We start from the raw sequence: 27,659 nt of genomic DNA, 5'->3' as shown, positions 1-27,659 counted from the left end.
GTCTTATCAAAGAAAAGCATAATGGAAAGTAAGTTATATGGAAGTTGGGAAGAGAGTTTATGTTCAGACAGGTGGATATTAATGAGCTTTTATTGGCATAAATGCGCTGGGTGATAATTAGAATTGGGTAAGATCTAGGTGGCTGAACTGCTGAAGAGGTAAAGATGTCAATGAAGTTTAGGGAGGTTAAATCTGTGAAACTAGACTATTGATGGCATAGAGAGAGAGAGAGAACATGAACTAGACAAGGTAAGAGAATGGCTATGAAGTCAACATTTAACATTCACAATTAGGAGTCAAAGATGGAACAGTGGTGGATGGAGCCTCAAATTAGGAAGGCTGTTATATGAGTTAATGGGCTAAGGCTAGGGTTAGTATTAAGTGTAATAAAAAGTGTAATATCTATGTAGCTTTAATCTCAAGCATATGATTAAACAAAACCTATCCCCTTATGTTGGTGATCAGTGTTAGGATTTTCAAAATATTTATGTGATTTAAGAGATTAAATGGGATTAAATTTTATGATATTAGCTAGTGAAGCTAACATCATAAAAATTAATTATCTAGGGGCACCTGGGTGGTTCAGTCAGTTAGAGGTCTGCCTTCAGCTCAGGTCATGATCTTGGGAGTCCCAAGACTGAGCCCTGCATCAGACTCCCAACTCAGCAGAGGGTCTGCTTCTCCCTCTGACCCTCCCCTCACTCATGCTCTTTTTCTCTCAAATAAATAAATAAAATCTTTTCTAAAACAATAGCCTAGGAGAAGAGTCTAAGATGGTGAAGGAGTAGGAGACCTTAGCTTCATCTGGTCCCACGAATTCAGATAGATAACTACCAAACCATTCTGAACACTTGCGAACTCAACTGGAGATTGAAGACAAGAAGAGCTGCAACTCTAGAAATAGAAAATTGACCACTTTCTGCAAGGTAGGACGTGTGGAGAAGCAAATCTGAGGTGACATATGGGAGGACAGACCATAGGGGAGGGAGCATTCCTAAGCCAGCTACTGGCTAGTGATATAGCAGTGCTTTTAGAAGTGTGCTGCAGTGAGGGACAATCCACCTGAAAGGAGTGCAGGTGGCTAAGTGGGGGCAGAACCCTAGGTAGAATAGTGTAGTCTTAGAATTCCCCAGGATCACAGGAGGACTGTGGATGCCTGAGAGCAGCAGAGCTGCCAAGGCATTAGAGCAGGGAAGGTGGCTGCAATCAGCGAGCCCATGAGTGGGCGCTCAGCTTGGGGTTGCCATGTGAACCATGACATAATCAGGTGACTGTTCCCAAACAGGGGCCCAGCCAAGATGCTGGACTGGTGAGAATCCCCTTCCTCCCCTAGGAGGAGTGGCATGAGAGCATGCTGCAGGAGTCTTCGGGGTTTGGAGACTTGAAATGGGGTTGTGTGCCTGAGTTAGAAACACTCACTCATAGGCTGGATAAGCCTGGAGTGTGGCCGGAGACCAGGGAGACATGAGTGACTGACTGCTTTTCCCTAAGGGAGCACTAAGGAGTGGGGCCCCAAGGATTTGGCTCTGGGCCTAGAGATTGGAAAGCTACCATTTTCATTCTCATCCTTTAAAGCTGTGGGGAAAGCCTTGAGGGAACAAAAGCCACAGAGAGCAAACTGGAGCAGATTATTATACTGGTCCCTTGGCAAAGGTGCTGCAATTCCAACTGGGGCCAAAAATCTTGAAAATCAAGGCAACAGGCCCCTCCCCCAGAAGATCAGCAAGAACATCCAGCCAAGACCAAGTTTACTGAGCAATGAGAACTCCAGTGTTAGGGGAGCACAGCACACAGAATTCATGGCTTTTCCCCTAAGATTATTTAGTCTTTCAAGTTTAATTTTTAAATTTTTTTCTTTCCTTTTTCTTCAACCAATTTCTTATTTTATCAACTCCTTTTTAAAATCTTTTTTAAAAATTTTCATTTTTACATTTACATTCTATCTCTTCATTGTATTTAATTTTATTTTTGTATATATATGTTTTTATTTCTTTATAATTTTGGGATGTGATTTCCTCTAACAGACTAAAATACACCCAAAATCTAATGTATGGTTCTGTTCTATTCATCTGTCTAATCATATTCTTTCATTTTTTTTCTTCTTCCTTTTTTTTTTCTGGCTCTGTAAAGTCTTTTTTAATTTTCATATTTACAGTTACATTCTATCCTTTCAAGGTATTTAATTTTATCTTTGTATATATATGTTTTTCTTTCCTTACAATTTTGAGATGTTGTTTCTATTAACAAACTGACCAAAATACATAGCTCTTATCTGTTCACCTTTTTGTTGTTGTTGTTTTTTCTCGTCTTTTAATTTTCATTTTTTACAGTTACATTCTATCCTTTCATTGTATTTAATTTTACTTTTGTCCACATATAACTTCTTTCTTTAAAATTTTGTGATCTAGATTTCTAACAGACCAAAATACATACAGGATCCAGGGTATTGTTTTGTTCTGTTCACCTGCCTGATTATACCCTTTTTTCTATCTTTTTAAATTGTTTTGAATCTTCAAGATGTTTTTCAGTTTCAGGTTTCTTTTGATTCATTTAGTGTACATTTCTGTGGGGTCGTTGTTGCCATTTTAGTATTTTGTTCACTTGTTCATCTATTTGTCTCTGGAAAGAATGACAAGACAGAAAAACTCACCTCAAAAAGGAAAACAAGGGCAGTACTGCTAGGGACCTAATCAGTATGGACACAAGTAAGATGTTGGAACTACAGTTCAGAATAATGATTATAAAGATACCAGCTGGATTTGACAAAAGCATATAAGATACAAGAGAATGCCTTTCTGGAGAAATGAAAGAACTAAAATCTAACCAAGTCTAAATCAAAAAGTCTATTAATGAGATGCATAAAAATGGAGGCTCTAGATGCTAGGATAAATGAGGAAGAAGAGAGAATTAAGGATATAGAAGACAAAATGATGGAGAATAAAGATGAGAAAAAGAGAGATAAACAACTACTGGATCACCAGGGGAGAATTCGAGAGATAAGTGATACCATAAAGTGAAACAATATTAGAATAATCAGGATCCCAGAAGAGGAAAAAGAGAGGGGTGCAGAAGGTATATTGGAACAAATTATAGCAGACAATTTTCCTAATCTGGGAAAGGAAACAGGTATCCAAGTTCAGGATGCACAGAGAACCCCCCTCAAAAATCAGTAAAAATAGGCCAACACTACAGAATAGTGAAACTTCCAAATCTTAGAGACAAAGAGAAATTCTGAAAGCAGCTTGGGACAAGAGGCCCATAACCCACAAGGGTAAAAACATTAGACTGGCAGAAGACCTATCCACAGATATCTAGCAGGCCAGAAAGAACTGGCATGATATATTTGGGATGCTAAGTGAGAAAAATATGCAGCCTTATTTTTCATTCAAAATAGGCAAGAGAAAAAGCTTCCAGGACAAAGAGAAACTAAAAGAATGTGTTATCACCAAACCAGTCCTATAAGAAATGTTTAAAAGGATCCTTTAATCAAAGTGAGAGCCCAAAGGTAACACAGACCAGAAAGGAACAGAGCCTATAAAGCAAATACATGTAGTAACAGTCAAGTTACAGGTAATACAGTGGCACTAAATTCACATCTTTCAATAGTTACTTTGAATGGAAATGGGCTAAATACCCCAATCAAAGGACACAGGGTATCAGACTGGATAAATAAGCAAGTCCCATTGATAAGCTGTCTGCAAGAGACTCATATTAGACCCCAAAACACCTCCAGATTTAAAGTGAAGGGATGGAAAACCATTTGTCATGCTAATGGACATCAAAAGAAAGGTGGGATGTCAATCCTTTTATTAGGCAAATTAGATTTTAATCCAGACTGTAATAAGAGATGAGGAAGGACACTACATCATAATTAAAGGGTCTCTCCAAAAGGAAGACCTAACAATTATAAATATTTATGCCCCTAACATGGGAACAGCCAATTATATAAGCCAATTAATAATAAAATTCAAGAAATATATCGATAATAATAGGAGGGGACTTTAACACCCTACTCACTGCAATGGACAGATCATCTAAGCAGAAGATCAACAAGGAAACAAAGGCTTCGAACAACACACTGGACCAGATGGACTTCATAAGTATATTCAGAACATTCCATCCAAAAGCAACAGAATACACATTCTTCTCGGGTGCACATGAAATATTCTCCAGAATAGATCACATCCTGGGTCACAAATCAGGTCTCAACTGGTACCAAAAAACTGGGATCATTCCCTGCATATTTTTAAACCATAAATGCTTTGAAACTTAAACTCAATCACAGAAGGAAAGTTGGAAAGAACTCAAATACATAGAGGCTAAAGAGCATCCTACTGAAGAATGAATAGGTCAACCAGGAAATTAAAGAAGAATTTTAAAAATTCATGGAAACAAATGAAAATGAAAACACACTGTTCAAAATCTTTGGCATACAGCAAAGGTGGTCCTAAGAGGAAAGTATATAGCAATACAAGCCTTTATCAAGAAACAAGAGAAACATCTCAAATACACAACCTAACCTTACACCTACAGGAGCTGCAGAAAGAATAGCAAAGAAAGCCTAAATCCAGTAGGAGAAGAGAAATAATAAAGATCAGAGCAGAAATCAATGAAACAGAAATCAAAAAACATTAGAACAGATCAATGAAACTAGGAGCTGATTCTTTGAAAGACTTAATAAACCAGTTTTGATTAATTCCAGGCCAGACTTTTTCAAAAAGAAAAGAGAAAAGACCCAAATTAATAAAATAATGAATGAACGAGAGATCAAAACCAAACCAAAGAAACACAAACAATTATAAGAACTTATGAACAACTATATGCCAGCAAATTAGATAATCAAGAAGAAAGGGATGTACTCTTAGAGACATATGAACTACCAAAACTGAACCAGGAAGAAACAGAAAACCTGAACAAACCCATAACCAGTAAGGAAATTGAAGCAGTCATCAAAAATCTCCCAATAAACAAGAGTCTGGGGCTGGATGGCTTCCCAGGGGATTTCTTCCAAACATTTAAAGAGGAATTAATACCTATTCTTCTGAAGCTGTTTCAAAAAACAGAAATGGAAGAAAACTTCCAAACTTGTTCTATGAGGCCAGCATTATCCTGATCCAAAACCAAAAAAAGACCCCACCAAAAAGAATTACAGACCAATATCCCTGATGAACATGGATGCAAAGATTCTTACCAAAATACTAGCCAATAAGATCCAACAGTACATTAAAAGGATTATTTGCCATCACCAAGTGGGATTTATTCCTGGGCTGCAAGGGTGGTTCAATAGCCACAAATCAATCAAGTGATACACTACATAAATAAAAGAAAGGACAAGAACCATACGATCTTCTCAGTTTATGCAGAAAAAGCATTTGACAAAATATAGCATTCTTTCTTGATTAAAACTCTACACAATGTAGGGAAAGAGGGAACATACCTCAATATCAAAATCATATCATATATGAAGAGCCCACAGCTCATTCTCAATGGGGAAAAACTGAGAGCTTTTCCCCTAAGGTCAGGAACATGGCAGGGATGTTCACTATCACCACTGCTGTTCAACACAGTATCAGAAGTCCTAGCCTCGGCAACCAGACAATTAAAAGAAATAAAAGGCATCTGAATCAACAAAGAAGAAGTCAAACTCTCACTCTTTGCAGATGACATGATACTCTATGTGGAAGACCCAAAGACTCCACCCCAAAACTTCTAGAACTCATACAGGAATTCAGCAAAGTGGCAGGATATAAAAATCAATGCACAGGAATCAGATGCATTTCTATACACTAACAATGAGAGAGAAGAAAGAAAATTTAAGGAGTCAATCCCATTTACAATTGCCCCCCAAACTAAAAGATATGTAAGAATAAACCTAACCAAGGAGGCAAAGGATCTATACTCAGAAAACTATAGAACACTCATGAAAGAAATTGAGGAAACACAAAGAAATGTAAAAATTTTCCATGTTCATGAATGGGAGAACAAATATTGTTAAAATGTTTATGATACCTAGAGCAATCTACATATTCAGTGCAATCCCTATCAAAATACCATCAACTTTTTTTCACAGAGTTGGAACAAATAATCCTAAAATTTGTACGGAACCAGAAAAGACTCAAATAGCCAGAGGAATGTGGAAAAAGAAAACCAAAGCTGGTGGTATCACAATGCCAGACTTCAAGCTCTATTACAAAGCTGTAGTCATCAAGAAAATATGGTACTGACCTAAAAACAGACACATAGATCAATGGAACAGAATAGAGAGCCCAGAAACAGACCCTCAACTCTATCTTTGATAAAGCAGGAAACTAATCTTTGACAAAGCAGGAAAGAATGTCCAATGGAAAAGACAGTCTCTTCAACAAATGGTGTTGGGAAAATTGGACAGCCACCTGCAGAAGAATGAAACCGGACCATTTCCTTACACCACAGACAAAAATAGACTCAAAATGGAAAAAGACCTAAATGTGAGATAGGAATCCATCAAATTCCTAGAGGAGAACACAGGCAGAAACTCTCTGACCTGGGCTGTAGCAATTTCTTGCTAGACACGTCTCGAAAGGTCAAAGAAACAAAAAACAAATGAACTATTGGGACTTCATCAGGATAAAAAGCTTTTGCACAGCAAAGAAAACAGTCAACAAAACTAAAAGGCAACCTGTGGAATGGGAGAAGATATCTGCAAATGGCGTATCAGATAGAGGGCTGGTATCCATAATCTATAAAGAACTTATCAAACTCAACACCCAAAAAACAAAAACCCAGCCAAGAAATGGGCAGAAGACATGAACAGACATTTCTTCAAAAAAGACATTCAAATGACTAACAGACACATGAAAAATGCTCAACATCACCTGGATCAGGAAAATACAAATTAAAACCACAATGAGATCCCACCTCACACCAGTAAGAATGGCTAAAATTAACAAGACAGGGAACAGCAAATATTGGGGAGGATGTGGAGAAAGGGGAGCCCTCTTACACTGTTGGTGGGAATGCTGGTGCAACCATTCTGGAAAACAGTCTGAAGGTTCCTCAAAAAGTTGAAGAGAGCTACCCTATGATCTATCAATTGCACTACTGGTATTTACCCCAAAGATACAAATGTAGCGATCCAAAGGGGCACCTGCACTGCAATGTTCATAGCAGCAATGTCCACAACAGCCAAACTATGAAAAGAGCGTAGGTGTCCATTGACAGATGAATGGATAAAGGAGGTGTGGCATATATATACATACATATATATATATATATATATATATATGAATAATAGTCATCAAAAAAACGAGATCATGCCATTTACAGCGACATGGATAGAACTACAATGTATCATGCTAAGTGAAATAAGCCAATCAGAGAAAAACAATTATCATATGATCTCACTGGTATGAGGAATTTAAGAAACAAAACAGGGGATCATAGTGGAAGAGAGGAAAAAATAAAACAATATGAAGTCAGAGAGGGAGACAAACCATAACAGACTTTTAATCATAGGAAACAAACTGAGGGCTGCTTGAGGGGAGGAGGTGAGGGCATGGGGTAACATGAGGGTGATGGACATTAAGGAGGGCTTGTGATTAATGAGAACTGGGTGTTATATAAGACTGACGAATCAGTGAACTCTACCTCTGAAACCAGTAATACATTATATGTTAATTAACTAAATTTATATTTAAAAAATTAATTTAAAAAACCCAAAAATTGCCTAACACAAACCCCACACAGATAGCAATCAAATTATTAACCATTTCTTTATCATTCAAATGATTCAAAGTTACATTTAATGCTAAAATTCAATTTGGCCAAAAACAAAACAGACCAGAATTTTTCAATTATTTTTGAATCAGGTATGTACAAAACATTGGGATATGAACTTAAAGACAGCTTTTAAATTTTTAGTATACAATGTAAATTGATTACACGTTGAAACCAGCACAACTTACTTCTATTAGGACTCTTTCAGAAATGAAACCTTGTCTTAGGACCAAGTCAATCATTTTTTAATTGATAATGAAATAATACTTACTTACTGAGTATGAATACAAAAATACATAATGAAAAGGACCTTAAGGAAGTATTTTTTAAAATTTTTACATAAAGGAATAATATACTTATCATAATAAAGACCACGTAAAATGGAATATCATTCAACAAAATGGAAATAATATGTTCATTAATATTTGTTTATATAATATTTGTAATATGTTTATCAGATTCTAATTTTAGGGATAAAATCACATCCCAATACAAGGCATTTTAGTAAACGTGAAATCAATATAGTTACTTACTGTATAAGAGAAGCTCTTTCAAAGTATTGAATGGCTTTTTCACAAAACTGGGTGTCAATGTAATAGGCTCCAAGCCACTCAATGACTTCAATGTTAGAGGGGAAATACCTGTATGACTGGAAAAAAATATGGAATGTGAGAATATAACATCAGTGACAACGTATAATTTACATCTCAACATTTTACCTACTAAATGGATTAATTTATCCAATGTGAAGTTTCTTAGTAAAAAAGTATGAGCTGTCATAAGTACTTTCTAAGTTTTGAAACTACAAGATTTAGAAAACTTAACATTTGTTTGATATATTTTTAAATTACCTATCAATAGCTTTTTGATGTACTGACAGATGATCTGAGTCAAATAAGTAATAGAATTAAAAAAGAGATGAAAATAATGCTTCAATGGAACAATTTTTACCTTTAATTTTCTTATTAAATTAATAAAGAGCTAGCTTTATATTCCACAAGTGCTTTATTTTATTTTAAATCACTCTTCCTTTTAAACTGGCAAGCACTTCTAAATTTTAAAGATGAAAAGGACTGCTGACTGTTTATAACAATTTGTAAAAAGTTAAGAAGTAGAAGGAAAGTAAGATTATACCCACCTCATAGTAATATTGAAATGCTTGGGATTTATCCCCTTCACTATCATATAATTCTCCTAGTTTAGACAAAGCTCTAGAGTCGGTTGGAACAACACTGATGAGCTGCATTAACCATTCAATAGCTTGATTGGGATCTTCCATTAATTCATATCTTGGAAAATTTTAGTTAAGGATAATACAATTTTTCTAAATTCATTGATCAATAAGGAAACCTAAAAACAACATTACAATAAACATATTTCTTAGCCTATAGTAATGTGCTATTTCATACTGGTAACTCTGAATTTCTTTAAGGATGGGGATGAAAAATGGAGCACTGTACACTCATGTTCATATATACCTTTTTGTTTTTCCTTTTGCTTCATTACTATCGACTAAAATCAACTCCCAAATCTCTAGCAGAATTAACAGTTTACTCTTTTATCCAAAGCACTATCCAAAATTTGTCCTTAATAAAAATGCCTGCAAGTTGTGTTCAAATTATTCTACCTCTCTTAGTATGTCTGCATCTATCAAGGGAAGAGTTTCCCTGTGAGTTTTCCCTAATTATATTATAAACCCCAAATAGGAATTTCTTTTTTTTGAGTTTTTGTGCCTAGTAAATCCTCTGCATACACTGAAATAATTTATTCCCACCAATACTTATTGACTATTTTTATATTAACTGTTTTAGTGAAATGAAAATGTTCCAACCCAAAATTTTACTTAAAAAGAAGAATCTTCTTTTTTTTTTTTTTAAGATTTTATTTATTTGAGAGGGAAAGAGAGACAGAGAGAGAGAACGAGCAGGGGAAGAGGCAGAGGGAGAGGAAGAAGCAGACTTCCCATTGAGCTGGGAACCTAACATGGTGCTCAATCCCAGGACCCTGAGATCATGACATAAGCCAAAGGTAGACGCTTAACCAACTCAGCTACCCAGGTGCCCCAAATACCTTGTTTTTAATGATAACAAATGTGGTATCATAAGAGAAACATAAAACCAAGAAAATGTATTCAAACAGCCTTACACATATCAATTGCTTAACTGAATCCAAACTGATCCTTAACTGGGCAGTAAAAGATCATGATAGTGGCAGTTTCAGAGAGATCATATGGACAAAACAAAAAAGCTAAAAGGAATAAACATGAAACCAACTGCTCTAAAAATAATTTTTTCATTAAAAAATGTTTTATGTACTTTAACAAAAGTAGAGCAGATAGTATTAAAAATTATTAATGGTATACCTTATAACATACTTTTTCCTTTTTCTAATATATTTCCATAAAATTTATATCAAGATAATACTATCTTAAACACCTATTTAAGATTTTAAACTTGGGGTACCTGGGTAGCTCAGTCAGGCAACTACCTCTTGATTTTGGCTCAGGTCATGATCTTAGGGTCGCAGGATCAAGCCCCATGTCGAGCTTCTCACTCAACAGGGAGTATGCTTCTCTCTCTCTCCCTCTGCCCAAACCCCTCTCTGAAGATAAATAAATAGAATCTTTTTTTAAAAAAGAGAGATTTTAACCTTTCCTGGAACACCCAGATTGCATGGTCAATTAAGTAATCAACTCTTGGTTTCGGCTCAGGTCATGATCTCTGGGTGGGGACACTGACTCTTATGATGCATTCTGTGCTGAGCATGGAGTCTGCTTGAGTTTCTCACTCCCTCTCCCTATGCTCTTCCCCCCATTCATGTATGTACTCTCTCTCTCAAATAAATAAAATCTTAAAAAAAATATTTTACCCTTTCCAAATATTGTTGTGAAGGCTTATTATTTTTAAAATAGAGAAATTAAAATGTTTTTCAAGTACTGTCGAAAGCACTAAAAATATTAACAAATTTCTGCTTTTTCAACCAAAGGCAAGGGGGAAAAAAAACCCCAAACTAAAGAAGGCCAGGAGTTGTAGGAGAAATTGATATGGGAGGAATGTTTTCTCTTTACATTCCCCAGAGTTCTAAACATAATACTGGCACATACAGCACACAGTCGATAAGTGGCTATTGAATGAAGGGAATGAATGACTGAATTCAAATAAACTACTGGCTAATTTTGTAGGGTAAAAGCCTTTGAAGAGTTATAGTCATTAAATGTATACATCAGCTAAAATAATTAAGATAACCAAATTCAATCGAAATTCAATCAATAGTACTAATAAGTAACTAACAATATTTTCCTTTTAAATAGTATGTTCCTTCTTCAAAAATACCCTATAAGACTCAGAGTTAATGCATTCTAAAGTATCTCATCTACAGCCAATGAATAGTTTATATGTATTAAACATGTTATACTCAATGATTTCAATTATTATTTCCAAAAATTAAGAAATAGTAGTTTTAACCTGTAAGTAATTCCTTTTATAGCAAGTGATCTTTTAAAATAGGATCACCCAAAAAACAGACTCATAATTATAGAAAACAAACAGATGGCTACCAGAGGGCAGGTGGGTAGGGGGAGTGGATGAAATAGGTGATGGAAATTAAAGAGGGCACTTCTCATCATGAGCACTGAGTAATGTACAGAATCATTAACTCACTAAGCCATACCTGGAACTAATTTAACACTTGTGTTATTAACACTAGTGTTAACTAATTGGAAATTAAAAAAAAAAAAGAAAACAAAACAAGACCACTCAAATATTTTTATCACATATTAATCTGATAGGTTTTAAAATATTATCCTCATCAATTATTTAATTGGATAAGGTTATTTAATTATTGGTACTCAGTCCCCAAATGAATTAACAACTGTTCTTAAGTTTTTCATATAAGATACACATTTGCTATCTGGTAAAGAACTTGGGCACTGTTTCTCAGGATTGCGTGAAGTTTCAGGAAACAATCCAAAGCCTCATCAAGCCGATTTAGCTTCTTATAGGTAAGGCCTTAGAAAGAAGAGAGAAAAAAGCTATAAGCATTATTGGTAGACATTTTCTCAAAGTCACAAAATAAATCCATATATATGTAATATTCATCCAGAAGAGAAAATAAAGATGAATAGATTTTTCTTAAAAACGAACAAGGTGGGGAAGGAGAGTTCCACTAACATTTGTCAGAAACCAAAACACACTATAATGCTTTAATGATTATAAAGTGTTTAAGGGGGACCAGGAATAGAGAGAGACATCAGCAGAATACAGAATTTAGAAACTGACTCAGTTACAGAATTTAAAATCTGTGGGAACTAAGGGACTAGTAACAAAAGGTACCAGGACAACTGACTACACATGAAACAAAAAAATGTAGGTTCCTATTTTGAACACATTCAAAACTTATTTTAAAACTAAACAGAAAAACAAGGATGTAGAAATATGAAAAGAAAATACAGGAAAATGATTTTATCATCTTGGGGAAGAGCAACAAACAAATGAAGCCACACATTTTCAAAAAGCAAAATTTGACTAGAAAAATTGTTTGACAAAAGAAATTACAAAGTTAAAAAGTGAAGGAAAAACTTATAAAGAGAATAATATATACCTAGGCAAGAAATCTCCTGCATTAAGGCTTTTACTATTCACTTTCCTTGGCCAGTAATGCTCTTTTCCCACTTACCCACGTCACACCCTCCCTTCCTTAATAATATGACTTTAAACTCTCCTTGACTCTGTCTAAAATGGCCAGTTCCTCCCTGCCTCCTCTCCAACCCAGCCAGGTCTTCTTGTTCCCTCTGGCAGGAGATTAAAGACTCTTCTGGGGGAGGAAGAATCCAATTGGCCAACAGGCAGCTCCCCAACTACACAGATCAGACAGATGGCCCTGTGGCAGGGTGCCAGTACATCAATTTCGCTTGTGGCCTCAGAGATCCCACTCAGCTTTAGCTGCAAACTCCTAAATGCAAGAAGACCGGCCAAGATCATCAGACAGCTGAGGAGAGTTCGTGACATGAAATATAGTGGATAAAACAAACAAGCAAACCAAAAAAAGCAAAAACATACCTATGCAGGGAGAAGAACACTTCAAAAGAAACTTCATTAATATCCCAAGAGATAAGACACAGTATTGCATCATTGTGTTTGTCCCACTACAAACTCATGAACAGAAAGAAATGATACCCATGTCAGGTAACATGGGAAGGGACAAGCAGGGAAGGGAATAAGATGATGGTACGCCTCTAGGTCTTATAATATTTTGTTTAAAAACAATACGTGATATGAATATGACAAAATGTTAAAATGCATTAATTATAGTGGTAGGGACATGAGTATTTATTTTTCTGTAAAATTTCTTTATGTTTGAAACTGATCATAACTGAAAGGGAGAAAATGGTTTTTTCCCACCTATCAGTTTGGCAAAAGTTAAATATCCAGTATTAACATGAATGTGGGAAATCAGTCTCATACACTATGGTGGTACATAAATTGGAAAAGTCTTTTTAGAGGATAAGAGACAATGTCTATCCAAATTTTACATGTGCATAATTTTTGGAATTATTAGTTTCATTAAAAATAATCTACAATCCAAGAATATCCTTTTCAATTTTTTGTTACAAGGAAGTCAAATTTTCCCTCTAATGAACTGGAGTTCTTTAAGCCAAAAAAAGAGAGAGAAAAAAAAAAAAAAAGAAAAGAAAAGAGAGAAAAAAAATTATAAAGGAGAAAACCAAAGAAAGAAATTTTGCTTGTTTAACTTACCAATATTGTAAAGTGCTTCAGTACAAGAAGAATCATTTCTTAGAGCCTCTTTATAGAATTCAGCTGCCTTCTCATAATCACCATTTGCAAAAACTGTATTCCCTTTATTAGTGAGAGCTGAGGGATTATATCTATCAGAGTTCACAGCTAAATCTGCATAGCTGCTGGCTTGTGAAAATTCATTTTCCTAAATAAAGTACAAAACATACGCAAAATATTTGGAGTTTATCAAATATATTTTCTCTCTGTTCTGGATTACAGACACGATAAACAGATTTTCTGAGATTATAAATATGATAAATATTTTACATATCTTGGTCTTGATAGGCTTATTCTACAAAAGATTTTTAATCAGTAAGCTCCTTCAACTACCCAAGTTTCTTAGGACTGAATTCTTCAGACACTCGTGGTTTGAATAACAACACTAATTACATGTGAGTGGCTCCAGTGGCTCCAGTCTGAATGCCTAAATTTCAAATCGCAACTGCAATACTATGTTTCCCAAACCTACACCACTGAAATAGGTAAAAAGTCATCATTCTCCTTTCTGCACCTCAAATTGATTGCGTCACCTACTAGGATTTGCATTTCTAGCAATAAATTGTCTTCTCTCCACCTCCTCTGCCAAGTGTTCCATCAGGACCTTGCCTTCATTCACTTAAGCTGCATGGACCTTTCAATTCTTAATAGTACAGCATTTGTGCTGTGTCTGCTTGCTTATGGTAGGAACCAGACTTCCTAGAATCCTAGTATCCCCTTCCCCCATGGTTCTTTTCTAGAGTTGGCTTTAAGAAACACATAGGACACATGGAATGCAGCCATGAAGCAGCAGCTTTTATTCTCTGAAGGTCTTTTTCCGGTCATCAGTGGCAGGATTGTTGCAGAAATGCCTATGGGTTCCAGCCTGTCCTCATTCCTCATTTGACTCCACATCCGGCTCTTCTTCCCAACTGAGCTGTTCCAGCTGACCACAGTGACCCAGATACCTGACGGGGCTTGGCTCTGGACCCAAAGAGGAGGCAATAGTGCAGAGGCAATTGCTTTCCATAGGGCTTTCCATGAAGGCCCCTTTGGGTGGCTGCTGGACATGCTTGGCCACTAACTCACTGATTGGTGATCCCTGTTCAGATCCTCTGACTCTCCTTCTGCACCTTCACCTCCATAGCTCCTCCATTATTGTGCAATTTCTGGTTCCCAGATCCCTTCTCCCTAAACACCCACAGTGACTGCTTCCCTTAGTGAGCTTTTAAAAAACTGAGATACAATTCACATTTCTAAAAATGTACACTTCTGTGGTTTTTAATACATTCGCAAAAAGTTACACCACTATCACCAATATTTTCAGAATATTTTCACACCCCCCCCCCAAGATATCCTGTACCCATTAGCAATCATTCCCCATTCCCCTTCCCACGCTGGTCCCTGGCAGCCAATTACCTACTTTCCATCTCCATGGATTTGCCTATTCTGGACATTTCATAATAAATATAATCATATAATAGGTGGCTTTTTATGTCTGGCTTCCTTCACTTAGCATAATGTTTTCAAGGTTCATCCATGTTGTATTATGCATCAATGCTTCATCCCTGTATACAGCTCAATAAATCTCATTGTATGGATAGGCCGCATTTTGTCTATGCATTCATTGTTGATGGACACCTTGGGTTGTGCCCACCCACTTTTGTTTGCTATGAATAATGCTGTTATGAACATTCATGTATTTGATATAAAAAATGATACCTAAAAGTGGGGTGCTGTTGTCATAAAAACTAAAACATATAACCTTATCTTTTGGACTAGGCAATAGGCAAAATTTAGAGAAGCATTAGAACCACATTATTGGAGGCTGGAGAGGCAGTAAGGAATTGCTATCAGAGGTTGAGTAGACAGCATTTTACAGTCATGGAACAACTGGGAAAACTGGCATCTACATTGACTTGGAAGTTAGAAAGTGTACTTAGTAAATGTGTGCATGTGGCCAAGGAGGTCTCCAGGCAGGAGGTTTAAAGTGCCAATTAACTTACTTTAACTGGGCATGATAAAGTACACAAAGAGAAAGAAGCTTAAGAGAGAACTTCAGATTTTCCAACTTGAATTTAGAAGAAATATAGGCTGGACAATAAAATTATTTCATATCTCTAGTTTGGACTGGACAATAAAATTATTTCATATCTCTAGTTTCTCTTAGCAGCAAGAGTCTCAGAGTAAGAACTGGTTGCAGGGTAGAGATCACATCAAGGGTGTGGCTGTAATACCCTTTGGAACCCTCTCAGAAGGATTTAAGGTAGTGAGTAGCAAAGCCGACCTTCTCTCTCAGGTAGAAAAAAGCTTCCAAGTATCTTTGGGGCTCTATTCCACAAAAGCCTTGTACACCTAATGGAAAGGGGTCTGCCTTGAAAAGAACTGTGGATGTGGCTTTTGGGGCACCCCCAATAAGATAGAAAACCTGCCAAGTTTTTAAGGGAACTGTACCAGCTTAAGTGTTGCCAGCTTGGATTAAAGGGACACAGTCCAAAATGAAAGAAGACCTGTGGGTCCCCAATTTTTCTGGGAACAAAGCAAGCTAAGAAAGTTAATCAGCTACAAGTATTGGTTATTTATTTTTGTAAAAGGAAGGTGCCCTCTGAAAGCAGAGCCAAAAGCAACAGAGCCCAAAGGATTGGGCGTACCACTCCCAAGGATCAAAGCTGGGTCCTGAAGAATATTCCCTTTTCCTACTTTAGGGGGCACTGGCCCCATGTACTTAGTTAGATTTCTGACCCATTCAGAACCAGTGTCTGCTAGGTACCTCCATCTTACCCCTTTTGAACAAGAGTATCTATTACAGTTACCCTGTTCTTTTCACACCACAGGATGTTAAGTCTATGGAGGAGATGGCATGTTTTTCTGTTCCCAGACCTTTGGATCAAGAGGCCCTGTGTCTGAGAAAGCCCCATCTCTATTTAGACCTGATGCTGTGAGTGTTGAGACTATGAGTGTCCTTGGAGGGGTAATCACTTGCATATGGAAAGGATGCACTGAATGCAGGCAGTGACAGACTTTTAAAATAAAGGTCCCAAAAGAGTCACACCTCCCAGTATTCAGGCCCTTATATGGTTCTCTTCCATGTTTGCTTTGCCCAAAAAGAATAACAACAAATTCAGTGCACATAGGAGCCTGATAAGTACCCGAGTGCCCTGGGGTTTCCTCCTATGGACTCTATCCCATGTAAGAAGTCTGGGCTCCCCTGCCAGAGAAGGAGGAGGAGGAATGAGTTGCTGGTCAGCAGCTCAGCTGTTGACGTGAGGGAGGCACTGGTACCATGCAGCCTCAGTCAAGCCTCAGAATATGGCAGCAGGATGAGTGACCCCAGGCCAGACCAGCAGAAGGACCATCCAAGTGAACCCAGCATTTTCAGTAGAATATGAGCTAATACACAGTTATTTTTAACCACTATGTTTTGGGGCAGCTTATTTCAGAACAATAGAAACTGATACAACTACATGCTGGATATCAACAATACATATCCAATTATGTATCATGTATATGACTATGTACCAGACTCACAATTTTGCCTCAAAACAACTATTTTCCTCAGAATGATGCGCAACAAATTATTGATCAGATACTGTGATGACTCTCCTTGGTTAACTAAATCTAACCATTTTTCTTCTTTTTAAAAAAATCTTCTTAGTCTCCACCCAAACATTCATCAAACTTTGATCACTTATTTAACCACTCTGTCACTATATGATAATAATGTCCATTTGGTCACTAATTTAGCCATTTTTACAAAAATTACAAGTGATTTTCTAAATTCAAATGTAATGGCTGTAATGGAGACTGTGTTTCAGACCCCCATACTTGTTCTTCAGAAGTGCTGGGAATGTTGCTGGCCATCAGCCTCAGCTGTCAGCCCTCTCTGTGAATCACTCTAGCCCAAAGAGAAAGAGGCACCTTGCCCAAAGTCACAACCCCTTCCTGGTGAGCAGGCTGTATCCAATGACTGGTTGATGCACAGGTACAAAGGCCCACCCCTAGCCATCCCAATTCAGAGGGTCCAGCAGGGTTGGCTAAGGCCTGTGGTGACTATGTCACAGCCCAACTTCCTTCTCCCCTCACTGCTGCTTCCAATCCTTCTCTCTGAGGTGCGGATCCAAAGAGATCTGCCCAGTAAACTTTATGAAAGCTCATACCCAACTCATGAGTTTGCTATCTCACCAGCAAAAGTGGCCTTTTCTGACCCTTCATTCTTGTGTGCTACCTCTCTGATTTCAATATTATATACTTCCTCTTGGTGCCTTCCTTTACTTCAGACATCATACTGTAGTTCTTTTCTGTTCTTCTTGATCTGAGTCTTATTTTTGTGTCTTTAACGTATGTGAATCCCAAAGTTAGTTCTCAGTTCTGCACTACACTCTCACACCTGGAAATACTTTCTATTGTCTTAGTTTAGGCTGCTATAGCAAAAATTACAGACTGGCTTAAAGAGCAACATTTATTTCTCATAGTTCTGGAGGCTGAGAGATCCAAGATCAAGGTGCCAGCAAATGTGGGTTTGGTCAAAACCATATCCTGGTTTGCAGATGGCTTCCCTGCTGTGTCCTCACATAGTAGAGAGTGTGCTCTGGTTCCTCCTTTTCTAGTAATGGTCCTAATCCCATCAGGGGACTCTCACAACTTCATCCGTCTCCTGAGTTCATCCAACCCTAATTATCTCTCAAAGTCCTGGGCTTCAATATAGAAATATAGAAATTTGGTTGGGGGAGGGGACACAATCAGCCCATAGCATCTATTATCAAAGCTTTAACCTCATCAGAGATGATCATCAAATTTTATATAACCCTAACTTCCCATCTGAGATTAGTTCCATGTGTTCCTGGACATTTCTATTTAAATATATCACCACTGATACAAACATTTTAAAAAATATATTTAAAAACAAGCTCAACACCTCTCCCCCTAATCTGCAGCCTCCTCTACTCCTGCACCTGGCACCACTCTCCTGCCAGACTTAAGATACTGGAAGCATTGTTCACCAGTGGTTCTGAGCTCCTTTGCATCACAACACATGAAAGAAATAACATCTTTCCACTGTAACAGTAGTTCAACACAGCAGTAACTGTCAGTGGGGCAAAGATCAGAAGTTCCAAGAGGGACTAGAAATGTAGTTTAACTAAATACAGTGATCCTTATGCATACATTCCCTCCCAGCTTTTCTGCCTCTGTGATTTTGTTCATTCCTTTTGTCTCCCAAAATGTTATTTGCCTCCACAGAATTTCTTTCTTTCTTTCTTTTTTTTTTTTAAAGATTTTACTTATGTGACAGAGAGCAAGAGAGAGCAAGCACGAGCTGGGGGAGTGGCAGGCGGAGGGAGGAGCAGGCTCCCCGCTGAGCAAGGAGCTGGATGCATGGCTTAATCCCAGGACCCTGGGGTCATGACCTGAGCTGAATGCAGATGCTCAACCAACTGAGCCACCCAAGTCTCTCTCCACTGAATTTCTGAAGCACTCATCACCTATATTAATTAATTATTCTCTACTTTCTTTTTTTTTTTTAAAGATTTTATTTATTTATTTGACAGAGAGAGAGATCACAAATAGGCAGAGAGACAGACAGAGAGAGAGATGAGGAGAAGCAGGCTCCCTGCTGAGCAGAGAGCCCAATGCGGGACTCGATCCCAGGCCCCTGGGATCATGACCTGAGCCGAAGGCAGAGGCTTAACTCACTGAGCCACCCAGGTGCCCCAATTATTCTCTACTTTCAACCAAACTTCCCTCTTTCCTCCTAGGCTACCTGCATGCTTTTTTTTTTTTTTTTTAAAGATTTCATTTGTTTATTTGACAGACAGAGATTATAAGTAGGCAGAGAGGCAGGCGGTGGGGGGAGGGGGAGGGAAGCAGACTCCCTGCTGAGCAGAGCCAGATGTGGGGCTCCATCCCAGGACCCTGAGATCATGACCTGAGCTGAAGGCAGAGGCTTTAACCCACTGAGCCACCCAGGCGCCCCCTGCATGCTTCCTTTGTTCCAAATTAAGAAAGTGCCCTTTTAGTGAGCTTCTAGGCTTTTAGTATTCCCCAAGACTGGGATCCAGCAGATGCTCAAAGTGCGCTTCTTATGGTGACACTACATCTTACATAAATCATTTAACCTGAAACATCATTTTCTTTACTATTAACATGTGTTGAAATAGGGAGTGTCTGGGTGGCTTAGTCAGTTAGGTGTCAGACTCTTGATTTTTGGCTCGGTCATGATTTCAGTGTCATGACATCAGTCCCTGTGTTGGATTTCAAACTGGGTGGGGAGCCTGCTCAAGATTCTCTCTCTCCTTCTCTCTCTGCCCCTCCCACCTACCTTTCTATCTAAACAAAACAAAACAAAACAAAACTCTAGTTCATCTCCCAGATCTACTTTCTATACTTCTCTGAGTGATGCTTAGCACCATAATTTTTCTCCCTCCCTTCTATTTCTGAGATGATCCTCTTGCTCATGTCCATAGACATGGTCCCTGGCCCAGAACTTGTCATGACCAGACCCTCTAGACACCCAATCCTACTAACATTCTCCACTAATCTTCTTTGGAGCCTCTCTAGGCATGCTCTTCAGGCAGAAATTCAGCAACATAAAAATATCACATTATCAACTCTTAGTATAAAAAAAACAAAACTTACCAAGTAATAAAGAAATGAGAGGTTGGTTGCAGCTGCACTTTTCACTCTACTGTCCTTTTTTTCAAACATTTTTAAGGTCTCTACAGCCTAGAAATGAAATATCTGGAAGTTACTACCATTGTAATATGACACTATTTAGTCTTAAGGTTGGGGTAAAGATCAATGTATCTAGAGTATAAGGCCAGGTTAGGACACAAAGGGAGTGGATTAATATGTTTAAGAAAACAGATTATAAGATGAGAATTTCATACCAGAATCTGAATGTCAAGATCCTAGAAAATGTTCAGAATAAATAAGCAAACCAAAACCAGACATTAAGAAAAGGTCTCAGGAAAGAACATAAAAGACATATAGGAACCCAGTGAAAAGGTCTAATAGCAATGTAACTGGAGTTCCAAAAAGGGAAGAAAGACTATTTGTCGATAATTTTCCAAAACTGATGACAGAAACTAATTCTGGAAGTATTACAAAAAATAATCTTAAGTAGATCTAAATATAATTATATTCTCAAGCCATGAGAATGAAAGTGCATTTTTAACCATTTGGCCAGTCTGAGACAATCCTAACCAAACAGGATATTTGGAATGGTCAAACACTTAGCATGAAAGGTGAGTGAATACTCAACCTAGAAATGCCTGAGAAATAACAGGAGAAAAAAAGTGGAGGAAGGCAATGAGTTTTCCTTCCTTCCTTCAAAATAAATTTACTGAATAGAAAATGCTTGGCTTCTTGGCACCTTCTGCTCTTAGGGAGAGTTGAGTCCAACCAAAAATCCTACTTTAGTTTTTATGATGGTCAAGAGCCACCTAATATTGAAAATACCTGACAAATCTGTGTCATGCAAGTGTTTGAGCTCATATGAAGTACCATTAAGTGTACTGACTCAATTTTGTTAAGGATAAAAGATTTTAAAATACTAGATTCTACATATATTGGTTATAATATAGGTAATTATTCTTTTCAAGGTTTTTTGATTATTTTAAGGAAAACCACTGAAAGTTTCTAGACTTGTAGTTTACAATTCTTCAAAGTAAACCCTGGAAGAAAAAAGACCCCAACACCATAAGCTCACTTCTGAGAATCTCACTTACTTTCTTGGAAGGATCTTTGACAGAATTGCCAAGAAGTTCCTAAGATGCACCTCAGAAATTACTGCTGTTTACACTGTACATCCTGTAGAAGTTATCTCATTGACTCTTTACACAACCTCCATGGCTATTAATGTAGAAGTTACTGCTATTTTGAATCTCTAGGTTTTATAAGCTGTATTTCACTTTGAATAAAAATAGACGTTTTAATCTTTACCTTTAGAGTGTGTCAAAATAAATATAATGTGTTGATTTAAAATAGAAGGCATATGAACAGATTTAACTCACACATCTATTAAGTTCTCTGAAGTAAAGTGCAGAGGAAAAAAACTGTTTTCTGATATTTATGATATCCATAAAGCAAAAGCAAACCAACAACAGTTAAAAAAAAACCCAGTATGCTATATAGTTGTTTACATCATTCCTTTTAGAAATAACTATTCATATTAGTCAAGAAAATGTCTTAGATTTTTAAATTTTCATCTTGTTACCTTGTGGCTCATTAGTAACAAGACATTAAGACTACATATAACAACAAATTATTCTCCTCTCAAAAGGTTACTAATGAATTCAAACAATACATATAAAAAGCAACATAATCTTAAACCACTATTTAAAAGAGATAACATAAGTATTTTGAACTTTACAACATTTGTTTAAAGACTTATTTATTTATTTGTGTGTGTGAGAGAGAGAGAGAGAGAGAGTACAAGCACATGAATGTATGAGTGGGGAGAGGGGCAGAGGGAGGAGACAGAAAAAAATCCTCAAGCAGACTCCACGCTGAGTGCTGAGACCAAGATCATGACCTAAGCCAAAACCAAATGGCTACTCAACTGACTGAGACACCCAAGTGCCCCACACTTTACAACATTAAAAAATATGAGAGAATAAAAAGATATTTCGTATTTTAAATTTCTAAACTCTAAATCACTCTAAAAAAAAAAGCTATAAAATTATTCTAATAAAGGGAACATTCCCAGGATATCTAGCTTTGAAATGGGTTGTTTTCATAACCGTTCTTTACATGTCAATAAAGGCATAGCCAATATATCTGTTTTTAAAAAGAAAATATTATACATCAATTCATTTACAAGTGAAACTGATAAAAGTACACCTAGTAAAATTAAATTTAGTTCTGAAGAGCAAAACAAATAATGAAAATAAACATTGATAGTTTGCATTATGTTCCCCCCCCCCAAATGGTTAGGAAAATAGATATATCTCCATTTTGGGTTTCTTTTCTGAATGATACCATCTACCTACTGGTTTCTGTATTCCATTGCATCTGTCCATACATTATCACTGGCCTTTATGACAAACTACTTCATTTCATCTACCTTCGGCTTTTTGGTGGATTCCTTCTCTATTACAAAGGTGAGTACAAAACAGCACTATCATCACAAAGAACCATACTCTGAGATTTCAGCATCTTTACTTAACTATATAATTATAACCTCATATAAGAAGGCATACATTTTTCTCTTTTATTTTGAATTGTAAATAAAGTAGTCCTCATCAAATTATCATTATGAGTTATGTCAACTCAATCCATTTTAATCTAACAGGGTTCCTTTCAACTAAGGTTGTGTCATACCCACCTCATCATACTTACAATATACAAATAAAAGAAACACAAAGTCAAAGCAGCAATGTTGAAAAGAAAGCAGAGATTACATTTTTAAAGCATACGTAAAATTAAAATCTTGAAAATGCAAATGGAGCATAAGGTATTTCAAAGGAGAATAGCTAGGTAAGTGGCAAACAATATGATTTGCGTTAAGTGAATTCTAAAATGAAATTTAACATGAAGAAATTAGAGTTTCTCCTTTACTAGACAATTTAAAAACAACAGTAATACACTTAAATCTTTCAAAAAGACAAAATAAAGTATCAAGAGAAAACTGGCAAATATGGTTTTTTCTACTTTGTCACCTGTAACAGTACTTTTCACACACATAAAAAATTATTTTTTTGGTGCAGAGATGACATTGGCAACATAATAAAGACCAATTTTTGTGACTTCACTTTTACTGGAAAAGCGTTACAACAGTTATAGAGAGTTATCGCTGCATTTTTTAAAAATTTATTTATTTGACGGAGAGAGAGCACAACTAGGCAGAGTGGCAGACAGAGGGAGGGGGAGAGAAGCAGGCTCTCAGCTGAGCAGGGAGCCTGATGTGGCGCTTGATCCAGGACGCTGGGATCATGACCTGAGCTGAAGGTAGCCACTTAACCAACTGAAGCACCCAGGCACCCCAATCATCACTGGCATTTCTAATGACCGCGAGTGTAATGACTGCAAGTGTGATGATCGAATGACACAAGAGACATAAAGGTACTTTGAAAGTCTTTTTGGTGCTTTACAAATGCCAAAAAAAGGTTAAGTATACTAAATGCATATATACAATGGAACCAGTCTATGGGACTGCATTATATTAATCATATAATGATTGCATGAGCCCTGGGGTTTATCTCCCCACTTCTCTAGAAAGAAGTTAGTCATTCTGTTGTCTCCTAGACAAAAGGAAGACCTTAGGTAGGAAGAAAAACTGAAACACAGGCTTGGGACAGGATGCAGTAAAGATAATGTGGCTTCTTCTGGCCCTACCTCTCTGGGTCTAAACTTGGGAGGAGCTGAGTTTTCTAGTTATAGACACATTTGACACTAATCATTGGTTTTATGAACCAGGATATCAGGTTTCATTTTGTTCCTTCTCTTCAGTTATTGTCACCCCCATCCTTCCTTTTTAAAGCTGTCTACTCTTCTAGGCCTTGTCACAACCAGGTCTCATTTGAGAGAGACCACTGAAGGTAGAGTACCCATTCCATCTTGACCTAAGGTAGCAAGGTAGCAGTGGTACCAGCAAGAGCTCCTGGAGCATTATGAAACTGTGTTTAGCAATGGGACCTTTTTATGCCCAATGCAAGGTTAATAAGTAAATCAAATATACAAAACAGGTAACAAGAAAGCTACTCTGGTGAGCAAAGCAAATGGAAGCATCAGGCTACTAGTTGGGCTCCTGGCATTCCCTGATTCTAAAAAACCTTAAAGCTTTAGGAAACAGTTTGAAAACCTCTAGGGGAAAGTTGATCTCTGAACTAGAATATGGTTTAATAATTTAGGACCTATGCTTTACATGAACAGTATTTACATGGGGACAAACAAGACAAACACATCAAAATTAAAGTGATATTATATTTTTGGAAATGATGTTAAGACAAATAAAAATATTACTCAACTTTGGAATAATCACAGATAACAATAATCTAGAAACAGCTTCACAAGATTATTGCTTTCACCAGTTAACATATAAAACTTCATCTACAACTTTTAAAAACTTACTTGATTAAAGTCCTTTTGTCTCAAGTATGTAATTGCTTTGTTTATTTCCAGATCATTTGCTAACTCTACATACTGAGAAGCTTTCACAACTTCAACACACCTATAATGGAAAGCATAAAAAAAGTTATTTTATTTTGTTTTGGCATATTTATGTTGTTGGTGAGTTCCTTCTGACTTTTCAAAATAATGTCTAAGGGTCGCTTGTGCTATCTAAGGCTAAGCACCAGATTTGTTGCGAAGCAGGGAGTAAGTTGCTGAATTGTTTAGTTTGTACACTAATCTTATCTAAATTAACTTTGGTTTATTGTCACTTCTAATTATTTATGGTATTTTAAATAAAATTGGGTTGATATGTATAGTCTCATTTTTTTTTTAATTTTTTATTTTTTATAAACATATATTTTTATCCCCAGGGGTACAGGTCTGTGAATCACCAGGTTTACACACTTCACAGCACTCACCAAAGCACATACCCTCCCCAATGTCCATAATCCCAGCCCCTTCTCCCAAACCCCCTCCCCCCGGCAACCCTCAGTTTGTTTTGTGAGATTAAGAGTCACTTATGGTTTGTCTCCCTCCCAATCCCATCTTGTTTCATTTATTCTTCTTCTACCCACTTAAGCCTCCATGTTGCATCACCACTTCCTCATATCAGGGAGATCATATGATAGTTGTCTTTCTCTGCTTGACTTATTTCGCTAAGCATGATACGCTCTAGTTCCATCCATGTTGTTGCAAATGGCAAGATTTCATGTGGGAGCAGCCAACTATATAAACCAATTAATAACAAAATCAAAGAAACACATCAACAATAATACAATGATAGTAGGGGACTTTAACACTCCCCTCACTGAAATGGACAGGTCATCCAAGCAAAAGATCAGCAAGGAAATAAAGGCCTTAAATGACACACTGGACCAGATGGACATCACAGATATATTCAGAATATTTCATCCCAAAGCAACAGAATACACATTCTTCTCTAGTGCACATGGAACATTCTCCAGAATAGATCACATCCTCGGTCCTAAATCAGGACTCAACCGGTGTCAAAAGATTGGGATCATTCCCTGCATATTTTCAGACCACAATGCTCTAAAGCTAGAACTCAACCACAAAAGGAAGTTTGGAAAGAACCCAAATACATGGAGACTAAACAGTATCCTTCTAAAGAATGAATGGGTCAACCGGGAAATTAAAGAAGAATTGAAAAAAATCATGGAAACAAATGATAATGAAAACACAACGGTTCAAAATCTGTGGGACACAACAAAGGCAGTCCTGAGAGGAAAATATATAGCGGTACAAGCCTTTCTCAAGAAACAAGAAAGGTCTCAGGTACACAACCTAACCCTACACCTAAAGGAGCTGGAGAAAGAACAAGAAAGAAACCCTAAGCCCAGCAGGAGAAGAGAAATCATAAAGATCAGAGCAGAAATCAATGAAATAGAAACCAAAAAAACAATAGAACAAATCAACGAAACTAGGAGCTGGTTCTTTGAAAGAATTAATAAAATTGATAAACCCCTGGCCCGACTTATCAAAAAGAAAAGAGAAAGGACCCAAATAAATAAAATCATGAATGAAAGAGGAGAGATCACAACTAACACCAAAGAAATACAAACTATTATAGTCTCATTTTTTAATTAACTACTAAAACAATTTCAATTTGTAACAGGTTAAAAGTATTTCTATTTATTTTTTCATCTTAAATGTTCTGATGGTGAAAAAAATTCTATAGAACTTGTAGAATATGTTTAAGTTTTATGTCCAACTTGAACAGACTATCATAGATCTGTTCCCCAAATCACACAGAACATTTGTTTTTAACTATATATCAGACACTGCACAGATTCCTTTATAAGCATTATCACATTTAATCCTCACAACAACCCTGAAAGATAGGAACGGTCTCTGTTTAGAGATACAAATATGGAAGATCTAAGATCACACATCTAGAAAACTGTCAAGTAAGAATTTGAGCCCAATTTTTATTGACACCAAGCCTATTCTTCAAATTGAAGTCAACTGAAATCAGTTATTTAAAAAAAAACAGAACATATAAAATATCAAAGGACAAGGACTGTTTCATGCAACTTATTTCAGTAAACAATGTAAAATAAATTTCTTACCAAGGTCTGGTTCAAAAATATTTCAAATCCAATGGCCTGGACAAGAATTTTTTTTTTTTAAGATTTATTTATTTATTTGAAAAAGAGAGAGAGAGAGAATGAATATGGTGAGGCAAGGCAGAGGGAGAAAGAGAATCTCAAGCAGACTCCCCACTGATTGTGGAGCCCAATATGGGGCTCAATCTCACTACCCTAAGCTCACTACCCTAAGATCATGACCTGAGCTGAAATCAAGAGTTGGACATTTAACTGACTGAGCCACTCAGATACTCCTAGCTTGGACAAATAATTTAAAAACATTATAGCAGAAGATCCTTTTCCTCAGGTAGAATCTTCTATTTTATCCTTGACTTATGAAAGAGCCTCTCTGCTTGCAGTGGGGATAGAGGACGTGAAGCCGTGCCTGCACAGTACCCCTTTGAATGACACTCTGTTCCCAAATCCACCCCAACAAAGTAGCCTACTAAGACTGCAAGGGCTCCATTATACTTGGTTCAGGGACTAAAAGGGTAAACAGAATATGGTTCATGCCCTTGCAGGTGAAGCAGACCAGGAAATTTAGTTCTGTATAAGAACTATAATAAAGGAATACAAGAATGCAGGGATAGAGACTCTAAACCACATTGCGGAAAGGTATTCCAGAAACATCTGCCACTCAGTTTGAATCTTAACTTTTTATTACTTAAAAGAGACACACCTTAAATTAGGAATATAGAATCACCAAAAGTAAAGTGAAAAAAAGAAATACCAGTAGCCAAAAGAAAACAAAAAATGCAAACTTAAAGGCAAGAAACATTATTAGAAGTAATAAAGGACACCACTTAATTAAAAAGGGCTTATTAATCCACCAAGGATATACCCCATTCTAAATCTTCATACACCTAATAACATAACTTCAAAATAATATAAAACAAAAGTTAATACATCTGAAGAA

At 36.8% G+C, this 27,659-nt stretch overlaps 1 protein-coding gene across 3 annotated transcripts in view; it reads right to left on the bottom strand.

Annotated features, from left to right (window-relative positions):
* The window catches only part of IFT88 (intraflagellar transport 88), a 158,030-nt gene that overhangs the window by 53,531 nt on the left and 76,840 nt on the right, over positions 1-27,659 (bottom strand). For all 3 annotated transcript variants that reach the window (XM_059377501.1, XM_059377503.1, XM_059377504.1), the window contains 6 exons: positions 24,594-24,693; positions 20,160-20,246; positions 13,509-13,695; positions 11,654-11,762; positions 8,894-9,044; positions 8,289-8,404 (listed from right to left, as the gene is read on the bottom strand). In XM_059377501.1, coding sequence (XP_059233484.1) covers positions 8,289-8,404; positions 8,894-9,044; positions 11,654-11,762; positions 13,509-13,695; positions 20,160-20,246; positions 24,594-24,693 — 750 coding nt within the window. The remainder of the gene's footprint in view (positions 1-8,288; positions 8,405-8,893; positions 9,045-11,653; positions 11,763-13,508; positions 13,696-20,159; positions 20,247-24,593; positions 24,694-27,659) is intronic.

The sequence above is a fragment of the Mustela nigripes genome, chromosome 15 (genome assembly GCF_022355385.1).
Source record: "Mustela nigripes isolate SB6536 chromosome 15, MUSNIG.SB6536, whole genome shotgun sequence".
NCBI lineage: Eukaryota > Metazoa > Chordata > Mammalia > Carnivora > Mustelidae > Mustela > Mustela nigripes.
This window is presented reverse-complemented; position numbering and strand designations above follow the sequence as displayed.